Below are 16,531 nucleotides of genomic sequence, written 5' to 3' on the forward strand. Positions count from 1 at the left end.
CAGAGATGAAAGGCTATGACCAGTTCCCTCTCCCAGCGTCTGGTCCAGACACACTGGTGGGATTAGAGAACTTTACTGACTGACCTGAGGAGGCTTTGGTGCTCAGAGACCTCTTAATGGCCTTCAAAGTCAGAAGTGGATGTTAAAAGCCCCCATCAAAGCTTACACCAGACTCTCCAGCATGCCAGAGGGGCACAGATAATGAACTCAACTCCAAGACCAGTGACAACAGGAGACTAGGAAAAAACCTCTCACTTTATTCCCATACAAGACAAAAACAAAAGAATACGGTGCCCCGGGCAAAATCCGCAGCAGTAATCTGATCTATAAACCCGGCAAAACGTTACTGGAACCACTTGGTGACTATGGTGACGGGAGTTGTTACAATGTAGAAAAATAAATAGGATTTAAATAATGAGGAGGGCTGTGGTCGGTGCAGAGTGTCTGTAGGAAGACGACGTCCTTAAATAACGGCACAAGATCTCCTCGATGGTGAAGATTGGGTTCTTCTAAAATCCATAGCGTATCCTCCTAGAACTGAGAAAAGGAAAGACGTTCAGAATGTTTGTTTCTCTTTTTCATTTAAAAGTCCAACTCTGGGAATCTGAGAGGAGCTCTGCTTTTGTTGAGAAAAAAAACATTGCCCTCTGGATGATCTATGTACATTGTGGGGATTTTAACCAACCTTGTTGCAAATTCCTACATTTTTGTTAGTCTGGAGAAATAGCTGTTTGTCTGTGTCCATGTGCCCAGTGAGTCTGTATAGGAGTGGTTTTATAATTATCAATCAGCTGCTGAACCTGCAGGGCTCTAATTGGGAAAGTGGCATCCCTGCAAATGTGATATACATTTTTTTCCATTTGGGAGTATCTCATCAGAAATTACATTCTTGTTGCAGAGGATGACCAAACTTGTATCTTAGTGCAGACTTCTGGGAGAGTATGTGAGCCAATCACACAAGCAGAAAATTACATTTGCAGGGGGTGTTCTGTACACCTGTACAGAACGCCTGCAGGTGGCCATATTGCATTGCATTTTATGGAACATTACAGCGCTGCAGATTGTAAAGGTTTATGACTTAATTCTCAATTGTATATGCTATATTGTTAATTTGTTTTTATTTGTTTTTTTCCCATGAAAGTGGCGTTACACTTTAAAGATTATCCCTTGTAGTGGAGCTGCACAGCAAGGATTAATTTCTTGTTTAGGTCTAGGGACATAGAAAAGAAGATCTACTTACCCGATCCTCCATACTGCTAAACCCATACCCACAGTATCTTCTCCCCCCATGTTCGAGCAGTCTAAGGTCCTGATGTCATCAAGTCCAATGTAGGGTTCATAGCAGTGCATTGCATGTAATGGCACCTAAGGAGAGTCCACTCGCTGGAGTGTGAGGGAGCACCATCTGTTATGGCAGCAGAGGATCAAGTAAGTTAACCCCTTCACGCTGACCGCATGCAAATTTGCGTTCATGGCTTGAAGTGGTTATACCGGGCGCTGCAGGCATCACCTCGGTACCATTTTTTAGAGCCAGCGGTTGGCTCTTTAGTAATAACTGATGCAGCTGAAAGCCGCTCTGCTGATATCCTGAAGGAGCAGGAGGGGATGTCCCGCCACCTTCTGCCGCTCTTCCCGGCCCCTCGTGTCACCGGAAGGCCCGGGCCACCAGCGGGCATGTCTGCCAGCTAGACTGAGACCCAGAAAAAGCCGTATTCTGCTCAGTTCGGGTGTCCAATGTAAAATCCCAGAAGCGACATCACAAAATGTCACTTCCGGTTTACTCGGCTGCCAATGGCGCAGATTTAAAAAAAAAAACGTCAGCATTCAGAATCACCAATTTTGGCGACCTGAATACTTTTAAGTGCAAAGGAGGGATTTTGGAAGGATTTGGGGTTCTTTTAGACCCTCATCCCTCCATAAAGAGTACCTGTCACCACCTACAAGGCCCCATTTACACTTCAGCATTTTGTAGCTTGAAGCCTGATGCTCCAAAACGCTGGAGGAGAAAAAAAAATCTATTATTCTCTATGGAGATGTTCACATCCTGAAGCCAAATGCCTGAAACTCAAAAAAAGTTTTGGAGCTTTTTTGTAGCTCAATTCAAGCAGATTTTGGCGTTTTTCTGCTTTTTACATTGATAAAATTTGGGCCTGTACAAAATCTCAGAAAAAACATGCGACTTTCTGCCTGAAAGCGAAACGCTCAGATGTGAATGCAACCTTACTATCACAAGGGATGTGTAAATTCCTTGTGACCGCAATAAAAGTGATCAGATTTTTTTTTTTTTAAAGGGACAATGTAAAAATAAATAAGATAACAAAATTTAAAGTGTTCAACTCACATGTGAGGTATCACCGCAGTCATCAGAGTGAGAGCAATAATTCTATAAAAAGACCTCTAACGCTAACCTGGTAACTATTAAAAGTTTTTTAAAGCGTCGCCTATGGAGATTTTTAGATACTAGTTTGTCGCCATTCCAAATCTCAAAGCATGATATGTGAGGTATCTATTTATTTGGCGTAACATCTTTCAGATTATACTAAAAGATTGGGCTAACTTTACTGTTTCATTTTTTTTTAATTCATGAAAGTGTCTCTTTTTTCCCCAAAAAAATGTGTTCGAAAGGCCGCTGCGCAAATACCGTGTGACATAAAATATTGCAACAATCACTATTTTATTCTCTAGGGTCTTTACTAAAAAAAAATCTATATAATGTAATTTTCTAGCAAAAAATACTGATTTTAACTTGTAAGCAACAAATGTCAGAAATAGTCTTAGACGTGAAAGGGTTAAAGTTCTTATACTCTGTTCTAGACTAAGGCTGGATTCACACCTATGCAGTTTTAGTGCTTTTTGCATTATGCAGATTTGCACTGCAGTCCATTTACAATGGTTTCCTATGGAACACGTTCTGTAGTGCAATTCTGCAAAATGCAAAAAGTACTAAAACTGCATAGGTGTGAATCCAGCCTTAACGAGCAGTTAACACTTGTATTGCGGACGCAGCACCATTGCAAGGAATAATCTTTAGGTTTCCTGGGGCTGAGTAGTAAAACCATTAATCGATCTGTATAATGCAGGGCTCAACAAAACCCAGGCGCCAGATTGCAAAGGTGATTGGAAATTGCATCCTAACATTTGGGCCCCCCCCCCCCGGACTAAGGTTGGGCTGTCCGATAATTGAAGTGATTGTAAAGCTACTTACGTCCACTGTGCAGTTTGTTTTGCTCAGAGTGGCCCTGATCCTCGTCTTCTGGGGTCCCCTGGCGGCATTGGTAGCTCCTCCTCACATCGTATAACCCCCTAGGAGAAGTGCTCTCCCAGGGGTTTACCTTGCTGGTCCATAGATGCAGAATGCTGGACTCGGCCCGTGTCATTGGATTTGATTGACAGCAGCGGGAGCCAATGGCTGTGCTGCTATCAATCTATCCAATAAAGAGCCGAGACAACGGGCAGAGGGGAAGAGCGCATTGGTAGTTGGGGGGGGGGGGGGGGGCTGGGAGGCCGGTCAGTGACAGAAGTTTTTTCACCCTATTGCATAGGGTGCATTAAGGTGAAAAGACATGAGGGTTTACAACCCCTTTACAGAGGTTGTAAACCCACTTTTGAAAAAAAAAAAAAAACTAACACCTGCAAGACAAAGGCATAATGAGCTAAGTATGCATGTCATACTAGCTCATTATGTAATACTCACCTGAGATCGAAGCCCTCGCTGCAGTGCCCGTACACAGCACCGGCCAGCGACATCACTCCCAGGGGTTACTTCCGGGTATCACGGCACCAGTGCTGTGATTGGCCTGAGCCACAATGACATCACTCCCGCGCATGCACTCACTGGAGCAAATGGCACGTACATGCCATTGCTTCAGTTTGTTTCAGTGCTCATGTGTCGATGAAGTCGGCACATGCAAACACAGGGGATATCTCCATGCAGGTTTAGGAAATATCCACAGGGTAGCTACAGGTAAGTCTTATTATAGACTTACCTGTTGCAAAATGTGCTCTGTAAAGGTTTACAACCCCTTTAAGGCTGCGGCTTTGTGGCCTGCTAGAGCAAGATACGAGCTCCTTTGTCTGAACTGGCACCCTCATCTGATGGGCAGTGCTGTGATAAGCGCGGGTTGCTCTAACTGCATGCCCAGCTCCGCTATCATCTTCGCAGTTTGACAGCTGGGACTGAGCTTGCAGGCTTGATCAGTTGCCTTTTTTCCTTACTGCCGCTGAGTGGACAGGGAGCGCCTCCTCATCAGTGTCTAGTAATGCAGCCTATCGGTGCACCCTCATCACAGCACATCAGTGAAGGAGAAAAATTACTTCTTTGCAATATCTTATAACAAAGTTTTATTTATTTTTTGGTCTTTTTACACTTGGCACCAGGCGTGAGCAATTCTTATTGCCGATGCCCCAAACATGCAGTTCTGGGCACTGGCCAACTGATTTAGAAAAATTGGCTCCTAACTTTTCTAGCTGGATCCTAGATTCTAAGCAAATTTGTCAAGCTCTGGTGTAATGGCCAACAACCAGTCACTGCAGCATCTTCTCCCACACGTCATCAAGACCAATGCAGGGTCTATAGCCTTGCATTGTACGTGATGATTCCGATCATCACTTCCAAAGTGCTTTTACTCTCCCCTAGTCTAAACCTGCAGTTAACACCTGTTGTGCAGTCACAGCCTCAATGCAAGGGATAATATTTAGATTTCCAGGAGTTGGACTTTAAAATTGGTCATTCAATTAAGTAAGGGCCAAACAAATTCCAGTTTCCCTTTCTTGCATTCATGATATCTTCATCACTTTCTTCAAACAGCTTAACACCGGCAGCTGGTGCTTTAAATGGGATCTGAGGCCCAAGACCAGTAGACGGGCCTCCCGAACTTTCTGCACTGTGATTGGCTGTAGAGTCCACCCTACCAAATACTGATCCTCCGCCAGCTGTCAGAAACCCATCGGACACAGTCCTGGGGGTACAGATAGATGAGAGTGTGCCCCAGAACACAGTGGTGCAAGTATGCAGCGGCTGTATGTTAGGCATTTTTGATTGTTTGTTTTTCAGGTGTTTGGTTGCTTTTTTTTTTTTGTACAGCATTTTTAACGCGTTTTTGAGCTTTGGGGGTACCCAGTAGAGAACAATATTATCTGTTTCATCATCTGTTGCTATTTTTTCAGCTTTTTCATCTCCTTTTATTTATTTATTCATTTTCATTTTTTTTTTTAGGGCTAATTTATTGTATTTATGTATTAATAAATTATTGTTATTTTTGAATTATTGATTTATTATTTGTGTTTAAATAAAAAATTGTTAGGGGTTTATTATTGATTTATGATTATTTTTTTCATGTATGAATTTGTTAGGAGTTTATTATGATGATTTAGTAAATATTTTCTTTGTTACAATTCATTTATTTCATATTTATTTTATTGATTTATGATTAGTATTTTTTTTTATTATTGCATTTGAACAGAAAAACACTCTCTGTTGTGGGGAAAAAAACACTTAAAAAATGCACCAATCTGTCAAAATCGAGCCATAAAAGTAGCTCCAAAACTTTTCTTAAGCTTCAGGCGACTTGGAGAGGAGATGTGAACCCCCACTATAGAGATTTTTTTTTCTCCCTGAGCATTTTGGTGCTTCAAGCCACAAAACGCTCAGGTTTGATTGGAGCCTTAAGGCCCACCACTGTAGATACAGGCGGCCCCTGGGTTACAAACAAGAAGGGGTCTATAGGTTGGTTAAGTTGAATCTGTAAGTCGGAACAGCTAAATTTTTTTAAGTGTAGCTCCAGCCAAAAAAACGATTTAAGCTTTCTGGATAGCATACGGAAGGGTTAACACCCCTGTAATGTTTCTTTTGCTGTCTGTCCCCCTGTTCAGAAGATTTCACCTCACTTTCTGTCCCAATGACAATTGGATTTTGAAAATTGTGGGTTGTTGTGGAAACAAGCCTTGGTGATAAAGAGGGGGAGACACCTTTTTCCCGTAATAACTCTTAAGCCCTGTACACACGATCAGAAATTCTGCCAGCAAAAGTCGGATGTGAGCTTTTGGTCAGAAATTCTGACCGTGTGTATGCTCCATCTGACATATGCTGGCAGAATTCCCACCAGAAAAAGATTGAGAGCATGTTCTCTATTTTTCGGTCGGAAAAAGTTCCGATCTGAAATTCCGATCATCTGTACAAATTCTAACGCGCAAAATTCCTGCGCATGCTTGGAAACAATTTGACGCATGCTCGGAAACACTGAACTTCATTTTCTCGGCTCGTTGTAGTGTTGTACGTCACCGTGTTCTTGACGGTCGAAAGTTCAGAGAACTTTTCTGTGACCGTGTGTATGCAAGCCAAGCTTGAGCAGAATTCCGTTGGAAAGACCATCCAAGTTTTTTCAGATGGAAAATCCGCTCGTGTGTACGGGGCATAACAGGAGTGAATTTCCCCTCCTAGGGGTAGATTTCCTCTCGCTTCCTGTTGTCTCCCTCTGTTTTGTAAGTCAGATGTTTGTAACTAGGGCACCCGCCTGTATATTATTTGCAACCGCTAACCGGTTGCTGGTTTTACATCTGCTCCCCCATTTTTGCATGGTCATTCACATGTTTAAGCCATGGGTACATGGACGTAGGTGAAACCACAACACCAGCACTGGTTGAAGCACAGTAAGGCCTTCTTAGAACAGAATTCTAATTTTATCCCATATCCCAAAAAGAGGGGAATCCTTTTTTTTTTTTTCCTCAAGACACCTTTAAGATTTCAGAGGGTGTTGTCCTTTGTAATGTTCATATACGTGAATCAGAACTCTAGCACATACTGAGCCATTTCCTAGCATCCCTGCAATCATTGCATGTCCTTTACACATGACCCATATGTGATTTAAAAAGAAGGATGGCTGCTCTCCCATAAACTATGCAATTAGGTTTATTCAGAACATGAATAAAAGCAAAAATCCCATAATGGTGTACGGGCAGGGGGAAGCAAGGTGACACGTTTCACACGACAGGTGTGCTTTGTCAGGACCAACCAACATGACCCAATTTCCCATCACCCTTCAAGTCACTCACCCTGCGGCCACAACCCATGCCACTTTGAGCCCCAATTCTGTCAATTCGAGATCCAAAGCAGTCAGAAGATCTCCTCATGCTACGGGGAGCATTCAGCAGCTCTCGAAGTTTGTTCCTCAGCGGAGAAGATTTCTCTTGCTGTGTCCAGGACCCTCTGTTATACACCATGTCGGCCCCCGGACGGGCTGCTTCTACAGTCAAGGACGGTGCTGAGTTTGAAGAGTCAGCGGAATCATAATTTGGAGCGAATATGTCTTGAGCTGGAGCCTCGGCTTCTTCGACCGGGAGTCTGTCTTCTAAACGTTCTAGGAGCCCCTGAGGAACATAATAGATCATGTGATCAGAGTGAAAAAATTCCACAAAAAAATTTTTTTTGGTACCATCAATATATATTACAAACCACACAATTTTGTTTTTAAAAGACTACCTAAAGCAGACCTTCATCCCAAAATAGGTGTCATAATTGCCCCGCCTTCTCCCTCTTGCCTCTCTCACAATTATGTGTCATTTTTTTAAATTAACAAATTTAAAAAAACCTTCCGCAACCTCTCCTGGAATCTGCATGTGCGCCTTGCAGCATAGCTGAGCACGCACAGGTTTCTACCGAACATGCTCAGGAGTTTCCTGTGCATGAGCAAAGGCGGAAAATGTTTTGGTACTTCCATCATACAATAAAGGATACATTGGTCATGGGACTTTACATGAGGCAAATCACAATAGTAGGCATATTTGTATATTTATTGCATGAAAAATTCCATATTACGATGATTGAATAAAATTCCAAAGATAAAATAAAAAGCTGATCCATAATAAATAATATGTAATTTGCCAATATTCGCATACATGATGTTATTAAAAGGTGGAAATGCATGATAGCATAGCATATATGGTTAGCAAAAAGACTGACATCTTAAAAACTCGCACTTCATACATCCCTGTCATCTTCATGGTATCAACTTACATGTTTCACAGCAAGGTCGGGTGCTTATGCATGAGCTATGAGTAATCACCTGACTTTGATGTAAAACATGTAAGCTGATACCTGTAGTTCACCTTTGTATCCAGCACTTGAATAAAGAAATTGCATAGCGGTGCAGCCGTCCAGCCTTCTTTTCTTCTAACTTGGGTTGGACTACTTTTATTTTATGCGAGGAAGCTCATTGTACTTCAGTGGAAGTCTACATCTGCTCCCATTTTAACACAGTGGAAACAATTAACTCCCAGTTATCTTTGTATAAAGCCACATACCTATCGGGGGGTGGCCCTAAAAGTGTAGGATATTTGGATTGAGGCCCCCTCTACCAATGCAGACCAAGGACCTCTGGGTTAAACAGAAGGATCCCCTATGTCTTAAAACTATTGTTAGCGCATCCACTATGGATCATATTGGTTTTCGATTCATGGAGCGGTAAACTTTATTCTCCATCTGATACATACCTTAGACGCTGAGTGAGCGAATCACGCTTTTCGGTAGGAATCCTGAGTGGTAATTGGAGTGTACTACTAAATTCAGTGTCAGTTCGGGCACTAGTGTTGTTGCTGAATGTATATCTATTTTATGTCTTTTGATGTATATGTTTCGAGCCTAGGAGTATGCCCAATAGGTTCTGTTTTTCCACCAAATTTTCTTTTTTCAAAATAAAAAAGAATAAATAAATAAAAAAATGGTATATAAAGGTATTACCCTAAAAAAATGTATTGTGCAGCAGATCATTGGGAACCAAGGTGTCATCTACTTAATAAAGCCTAAAGATCTACTGTCATCTACTTAATAAAGCATAAACAATAAATAGTAATGATCTTATACACCATGCCTCCATCCCTAAATACAATACAATTTTGCATTGCACTTTGCATCCCCTGCTCCATGGCTGTTGGGTTTATCTTTTTAAACTGACCTGTAAGTATTGAGGCCATATGCCCAACCTAATCTCCTTTTTTCTCGTCTCCCTCTTTTGGGGAGTTATTCACTCACTATACAGTATTTTTATTATGGTAATACTATTATTATTATTATACAGGATTTATATAGCGTTGACAGTTTACGCAGCGCTTTACAACACTAGGACAGACAGTACAATTACAATACAATTCAATACAGGGGGGAATCAGAGAGCCCTGCTCGTTAGAGCTTACAATCTAGGAGGGAGGGTCAAGTTATACAAAAGGGTAATAGTTGTGGGGGATGAGCTAATGGAGAAAATAGTGCAGTTATTAGATGGAGGCAGGATAGGCTTCGCTGAGATATTTATATATTTGGTAAGAAATCACCATAAGTTTAAAGAACTCAGAAAACTGGATTGCTGTGGTATGCTATTGAGTGTCTGAACAAAATTCATTGTGTTTATTAAGTTATTTATTATTTGCCGTAATCAGCCTGGAGGCACTGTTTAAATATTCTATTTATTTATCAGGCACTGTCTTTTTATTAATAATTTATAATTCGCCAAGCCCCTCCTATTTTATTTAATTACATTTTCCCCATATTCATCATAATTCGATTTTTATACCACATACTCACTACTATGTACTTTTTGTACTATGGTATACTATGGTATTTTTTTTTACTTTTTTAGATGATCTCCTGTATATACTCCTGATGAAGTGGACAGGGATCCCCGAAATGCGTCGTTTTTAGGATGTCAAGAATCTTTTTTGGTCACCATATGCTATCGTGAATTTCCACCTTTTTGATAACATTATGTATGCAAATAGTGGGAAATTATAAATTTATATTGTTACATCTTATTTATTATGGATCAGCTTTTTATTTTGTTTGAAATGTTATTCCATTATTTTAATATGGAATTTGTTACCATTTGTAATAAAAATACAAATATGTCTACTATCGTAGACAGCGGCGCGCAGGCGCACTAAATGCGGCAAGTCCAAGAATGGATTTGCCTAATTTGTCGACTCCCGTGCGCATGCGCGGGAGTGACGTCATCGCGGCTTCGCCGAATGGCAGCGGCGGAGCTGCGAGACGCGACTCCCGTGCGCATGCGCGGGAGTGACGTCATCGCGGTTTCGCCGCTGTGATTCGTCGGAGCTGCGAGACGCCACCAGCAAGATGGATGCGGCGGACTACAGGGGACAGCGGCGACTTCGCTGGCTCCTGTGTCAGGTAAGTGACACATAATGAGCTATTATGCGATGCATAGTAGTCCAATATGCTTTACCTTTGCAGGGAAAAAAAGAGGAAGTAAACCCATCAGGGTTTACTTCCTCTTTAAGGGATGGAGGCATCTCACACATGGTGCATCAGATTATTACTATTTATCGTTGGTACTTCCATAGTGACAGTCTTTGCTGAACATTTGCACACATGTGGGTTTCCCTGAAAATGTGCAGACAGCTCTTTAGAACATCTGCACATGCACCATGATGGCACCAGGGGGATGGAGCGAACCCATCAAAGAGGGGACTGAAGTTCCACTTTAAAGCTCTTAACTTTGTCATATTTACGAGTGAGAGAAAATTATTTTTTTCATCATCCTGAAATATTTTGGCAAGCTTTATTGTAGTTTATAGGAAACGTGTGAAGGTGTTTTTGGTAATTTTTAAGGGTTTGAAGTGACTTATGAGGGAATCGCTTTTTACCTATCCTGGACCTATTCTTGAGCCAAAAACTGCATCTCATCTGCCCCATGTATTATGTTTTTTTATTAAAAGATGAAAAAAAAAAAGGAAAACAAATTTAAAGGAGCAATACTCAACAATCAAATAAACTCAAATAAAGAAAGACTAATAGAGGAACACTTATAAATGATTTACACAACTTTCACCCAGAGGCAAGTCTCTGTGCGCTGCGAGAGATATCAGGGATAGCTTCCCTTCTTTTATGTTTAACACAAATTAGAGACACATTTCTTTTTTTTTTATGAATTTGGGGTAATTGATTACTATGAAAATAAGCATAACTGAATGTATTTAAAAAAAGCATCTTGTTGCTACTAAATCCTACAACGGTTCTGAGGTTGAATTGGAATCCCTATATACATGCTTGCAGCTGAGGCACAATAGAGAAAGGACAGTCGCTATTTGGCTGCATAATCATGCAAAACTTTACCTTTTCACTTTGGTTGCAAAACAGACACAAAAATGAATGCTAACAAATTCACATTCTAAATTAAATGCAAACTGCTGCTCTGTACAGAGACGTGATAGCTGTGCTGATTTGTTGCACACATGGAAGTTTCAGCACTGTATAAAATGTACATGGCATAGAAGCTCCCAAAATAATTTCATTCTCAAATTGTAATTTCCAGGTTATTTCTCCAAACGTGTCCGTAGCTCTGATGACCTTATAGAACAATTCCTCTGTTTTTTGGCCCCAGATACGATTAATCATTACCATTGCCAATTGAAGTTGGTAATGAAAATGTCAACATTAATATTGAATGGAGCCTTATTTGTGTCCTTGCTGAATCTTTGAAGAAAATTACACGGATTTAGACGTAGAGGTGCAAAGTGTAGGGATGGAGTGCAGGCATTAGATATTAGATATTAGCCACAACCGATAACTAAGTGCTACCATGTAAACATCCTACCAATTCTCAAACCATAAAGATGGCAAACTGTGGCTCTTAAACTGCTCTGAAATACAACTCCCAGCTTGTACCTGTGCAGCAAGCAGGACACAAACCCCTAAAAGTCTCTTATAAGTGAGATATGCCTCCAATTTAATTAACCACTTCCAGCCCAAGGATGTCATATTACATCCTGGACTTTCAGTGGGAATATCTGATCGATGCCTGCAGCTACAGTGCAGTGGGTGATAACTGGCTCTTAAGGGTTAGAGAAGCTCCTTTCAAGTACCCTAGACCTGAAAACATTTTCACGACGTGTGTGTATATATATATATATATATATATATATATATATTATTAAAAAAAAACAGTAAAAAAAAAAAAAACATTAAAAATAAAAAGCTACTACACAAAGCACAACAAATGCATGTAAAATACACACACAGCTACAGTATACAAAATACACACACAGCTACAGTATACAAAATACACACACAGCTACAGTATACAAAATACACACAAGAACAAAAACACAAATATAACAACACTAAATTAAATAAACTTCCCTAAATACACCTAAAAACAACTCTCCCTACTCTGTAAATTTCACCTAATCTGTAAATTAGCAAAATGTTTCCCTTTCAGTAAACTGTTGCTGATACAATCTGTCATTTTCATGTGAAAACAACTTGTTTGAGATCCGCTTGCTGATTCATAATTGTATTCTTCTAATTTTAATGAATTTCTGTTTTCTCTCCAATCCTAATTCACATATTTTAAAGGCATGAAGATCTTTTGTAATCATTTTTTAACCAATAAAAAAATCAAAACGATAATGTGTATGCAATAAACTGATCTGCTTGATGTAAATAAATACAAACACAAAGAAGAATATCCGTTATATAGCAAATATTCTCATGCTAGCACTATGTGTATGTGCTATACTAGATCAGAAATGACAAGGTGACTCTTTTCTTTCAACCAGCAATGGGGGATAATCAGGACATTCTGAACTTTCTTATAACATTTTTTTTTGTATCCAATCCTAATGGCTATTATTAATTCCTACTGTCTTATATAGATTTTCTCAACTAGGGTTCCTCCTGAGGTCGCTAGGGGTTCTTTGAGCAGCAAGAAATACCTACCCTGACTACCAAAGCAAGGAGGTGTTTCTTCAATCACAACTAATATAGCAAACCCCTTTCTTTTACTCTCCGCATGTCTTTTCTGTTAGGGTCATTCAATTATTTCACAATTATTAGGAACGATGGTGTTTTACAAATCAAGGGGTGCAAAAAATGGTTTGTCCAGTGTGCCAAATATACTGGCTATGCCACATTTTTTATTCTTTTATTTAAAATGTTCTAAAATGTAGTGATTATTCTAATATATAGAAAAATATAGATATAAATAGTTTAGGCAGAGCTTCCTTGAGACCTGACAAATATTTTAATGGTTCCTCTATTATAAGAAGGTGAAAAAAAAAGCTGGTCTTAGATATGTATTCAGCTGCAGTGGGTAATGTCTTCGCATTTAAACAAAGTTTGTGTGGATGTATTTTTTAAATGTGTTTAGGTCTTTTATTCTTATTTATTTTTTTTAGATGTTAATGACATTTTCTCTTTTGAAAATTTACACCACCAATGAAAAAAACGTAACATATTTTGGTGAAAAGGTAATTTTGAAATGTTATTCACAGTTATAATTACCACTTATGCTCACCCTGCTTTAGCCTAAAATGGCTGATAACAACAGAACCATTGTCTACACTTGGCATCATGCAAAGCCAATCACCAATGTATTATATCTCTCTTTTTATTTTGCATATTTCCGAATGATTTTAAGCTGATATTTACACTGATAAGCTGTACTATAATTTTTATGGGGTTTTCAGTGTGATTTTGGTATACGTCTGTGGAGATCAGGATCCAATATGTCTCATAGTGAGAATTTGTGGTTACATTTTATGCTAACATTACAACTCATCTAGAAACTATATTACTGAAAACTTTAACCCAGCATACCCATGAGTGACCTATTACCAAAACTGTTTGCTTTTTTTGAATGCCCCTCTTTTTAAGTTTAATAAACAGAATAATATAAACAACTTGGAATATGTCTGGAAACTATTGTAAATTTAGGGCTATGATAATAAATTATTATTAGTAGTAGTATTCCTATTATATAGGTGAATAGCCAAAACTTTTTCTTTAAGTTTAGGATGTAGTAAGTGAGGGTTAGAACCCCCTATCAAGTTGCAATTGTTGTCTGTGTCCTCACTGGGGATATTTACCCTATTTGTTCCTCCTGGTCACCACTGTCATAGGGGAGAAAGTTAGAAAAAATCCCAAATTTGAGTTGTCATTGGAAAAAGTGAGGTGAAAATTTTCGAATGGGAACACTTGATAGTTATCACCTATCAGGAAGGGGATTTTTAACCCATCTCTAATCTTTGCAAAGCTAAAAAAGTTTGGGCTTTTTATATACGTTATTTTTAAAATTTTTGGAATTCTTGTTTATTCCTTTGGTTGCCAATTTCATTGTCCAAAAATTGTGTTAAAGTTTTATGTGAAGAATTATTACCTAAACTCCCTTTTAGGGGTCTCGGAAATATATACCGATAAAAGAGATGTACAGATTTATGGTAAGTGTGCATAACTTGCTAAAGGGTGAAATCTCACTATAGGAGGATGGAAATGTGACAGTTCACAGTGCTTCCCAACATGTAATATACCTGCAGAAAACTAACTGGCTACATCCCACCTAGTAATGAGGAGCAGGTAAGGACCCAGGGCACTCTGTTGCCCTCTATTCATCCTTCATCGTTTTGCTCCAGCCACCTTTGTTTCTTACCTTTAAATCAGACAAGTCTGAAGACAGGGGGGAGTTGTATGCTGGACCTCCTCGAACTTTGGTCAATGCCAGAAGAAGCAGGACAAATGTAAAGTACCCAACGAATGAGGTCCCCATCGCCCTCGATAGCAGTATCCCTTTCGTTTCTTGCACCTGGATCCTTCTCCTATAAGCTTGCTTCTGTCCCTGTTTTATCTGTTGGCCCAGCAATGTCTGCTTTTATATAGGTGCCACCCTGACACAAGCCTGTCCCAAGCATGAACTCATCTACATTCCATCACTTCCGAAAAGATAAAGAAGCTGTTTGCAGGCCAACAGAAGATTCCCTTTTAAAGTTATCCCAGTCTTGCTATTGCACCACAACCTGCTCAGGAAGCTACTGGCCCACTTGACAAGATTGACCCGCTAGTGGACTGACATTCCTGAGTGAAGAGGTTTTCTCACATTTGGGGTCTCTCCGGTCTCACCTTTCTGGATACCTGAATAGTTTCTAGGTGGCTCATGGAAAATAGGAGACAATTCAACCTTTTGCCATCCCATAATGTCTGGACCGGCATGTGACATGGCCATGCATGTGACTGCATTATGATGAGACTATCTTAACTATTTTTCTTCTGGGACATCTGCATGTCACATGCTCCATGCCATTATCAAAACATAACTAAATAGACATACACCATCATCATAGAACAATTTAAGAACAACCCAGGCCAATGAGAAAAACATAAAATCTATTTCTTTTCAATCCATTCATGAATGAACTGGGAGAATGAAATAGTTATTTTTATGTTGGTAATTATACAGAATTATGTAGAGTTTTTAACATTCAGTAGGAGGATTATGATATGGCAACATGGACAGTTAAAGTGGCTTCTCCCACTTAAAAAGATGAGAGAGGCCTGTAATTGACATAGATATACCTCAACTATGAGAGACAAAATGTGGAAACAAATCCAGACAATCACATTGTCTGATTTTTGAAAGAATTTGTTTGCAAATTATGGTGGAAAATAAGTATTTTTAAAATAAGTATTTTGTCAATATCAAAAGTTCATCTCAATACTTTGTTATACATCCATTGTGGCAATGACAGAGGACAAACATTTTCTGTAAGTCTTCACAAGGTCTTCACAAGGTTGTCACACACTGTTGCTGGTATGTTGGCCCATTCCTCCATGCAGATCTCCTCTAGAGCAGTGATGTCTTGGGGCTGTCGTTGGGCAACATGGACTTTCAACACCCTCCAAAGGTCTTCTATGCGGTTGAGATCAGTTGAGACTGGCTAGGTCACTCCAGGACCTTGAAATGCTTCTTAAAAAAGCCCCTTCTTCATTGCCCGGGCGGTGTGTTTGGGATCATTGTCATGCTGAAATACCCAGCCACGTTTCATCGTCAATGCCCTTGCTGATGGGAGGAGGTTTGCACTCAAAATCTCACGATACATGGCCTCATTCATTCTTTCATGTACACGGATCAGTCGTCCTGTTACCTTTGCAGAGAAACAGCCCCAAAGCATGATTTTGCCACCCCCATGCTTCACAGTAGGTATGGTTGCAACTCAGCATTCTCTCTCCTCCAAAAACGACGAGTTGTGTTTCTACCAAACATTTCTACTTTGGTTTTATCTGACCATATTACATTCTCCCAATCCTCTTCTGGATCATCCAAATGCTCTCCAGAAAATGTCAGACGGCCTGAACATGTACTGGCTTAAGCAGGGGGACACGTCTGGCACTGCAGGATCTGAGTCCCTGGCGGCATAGTGTGTTACTGATGGTAGCCTTTGCTATGTTAGTCCCAGCTCTCTGCAAGTCATTCACTAGGTCCCCCCGTGTGGTTCTGGGATTTTTGCTCACCGTTCTTGTGATCATTTTGACCCCACGGTTGAGATCTCGCGTGGAGCCCCAGATCGAGGGAGATTATCATTGGTCTTGTATGTCTTCCATTTTCTAATTATTGCTCCCACAGTTGATTTCTTCACACCAAGCTGCTTGCCTATTGCATATTCAATCTTCCCAGCCTGGTGCAGGTCTACAATTTTGTTTCTGGTGTTCTTTGACAGCTCTTTGGTCTTCACCATAGTGGAGTTTGGAGTGTGA

The 16,531-nt window shown here is 40.0% G+C and overlaps 1 protein-coding gene across 1 annotated transcript; it reads right to left on the reverse strand.

Annotated features, from left to right (window-relative positions):
- Positions 1 to 237: 237 nt before the first annotated feature.
- NPPA (natriuretic peptide A) lies at positions 238 to 14,643 on the reverse strand. Its single transcript, XM_077457734.1, has 3 exons — positions 14,433 to 14,643; positions 7,051 to 7,365; positions 238 to 537 (listed from the first exon to the last, which is right to left on the reverse strand). Exons 1-3 carry the CDS (start codon positions 14,547 to 14,549, stop codon positions 532 to 534), a joined length of 438 nt encoding a protein of 145 aa, XP_077313860.1. The 5' UTR covers positions 14,550 to 14,643; the 3' UTR covers positions 238 to 531.
- Between the last annotated feature and the right edge of the window lie 1,888 nt (positions 14,644 to 16,531).

This window comes from Lithobates pipiens, unplaced genomic scaffold, assembly GCF_037356315.1.
Source record: "Lithobates pipiens isolate NorthernLeopardFrog02 unplaced genomic scaffold, aLitPip1_a1.2 Scaffold_27, whole genome shotgun sequence".
Lineage (NCBI taxonomy): Eukaryota > Metazoa > Chordata > Amphibia > Anura > Ranidae > Lithobates > Lithobates pipiens.

What these genes read in the sequence shown, in the direction of transcription:
- NPPA (XM_077457734.1), bottom strand. Translation starts at nt 14,549, where the DNA reads ATGGGGACCTCATTCGTTGGGTACTTTACATTTGTCCTGCTTCTTCTG. An exon ending in CAGACTTGTCTGATTTAAAG is followed by an intron (nt 7,366 to 14,432) that starts GTAAGAAACAAA and finishes TATGTTCCTCAG; the next exon opens with GGGCTCCTAGAACGTTTAGA.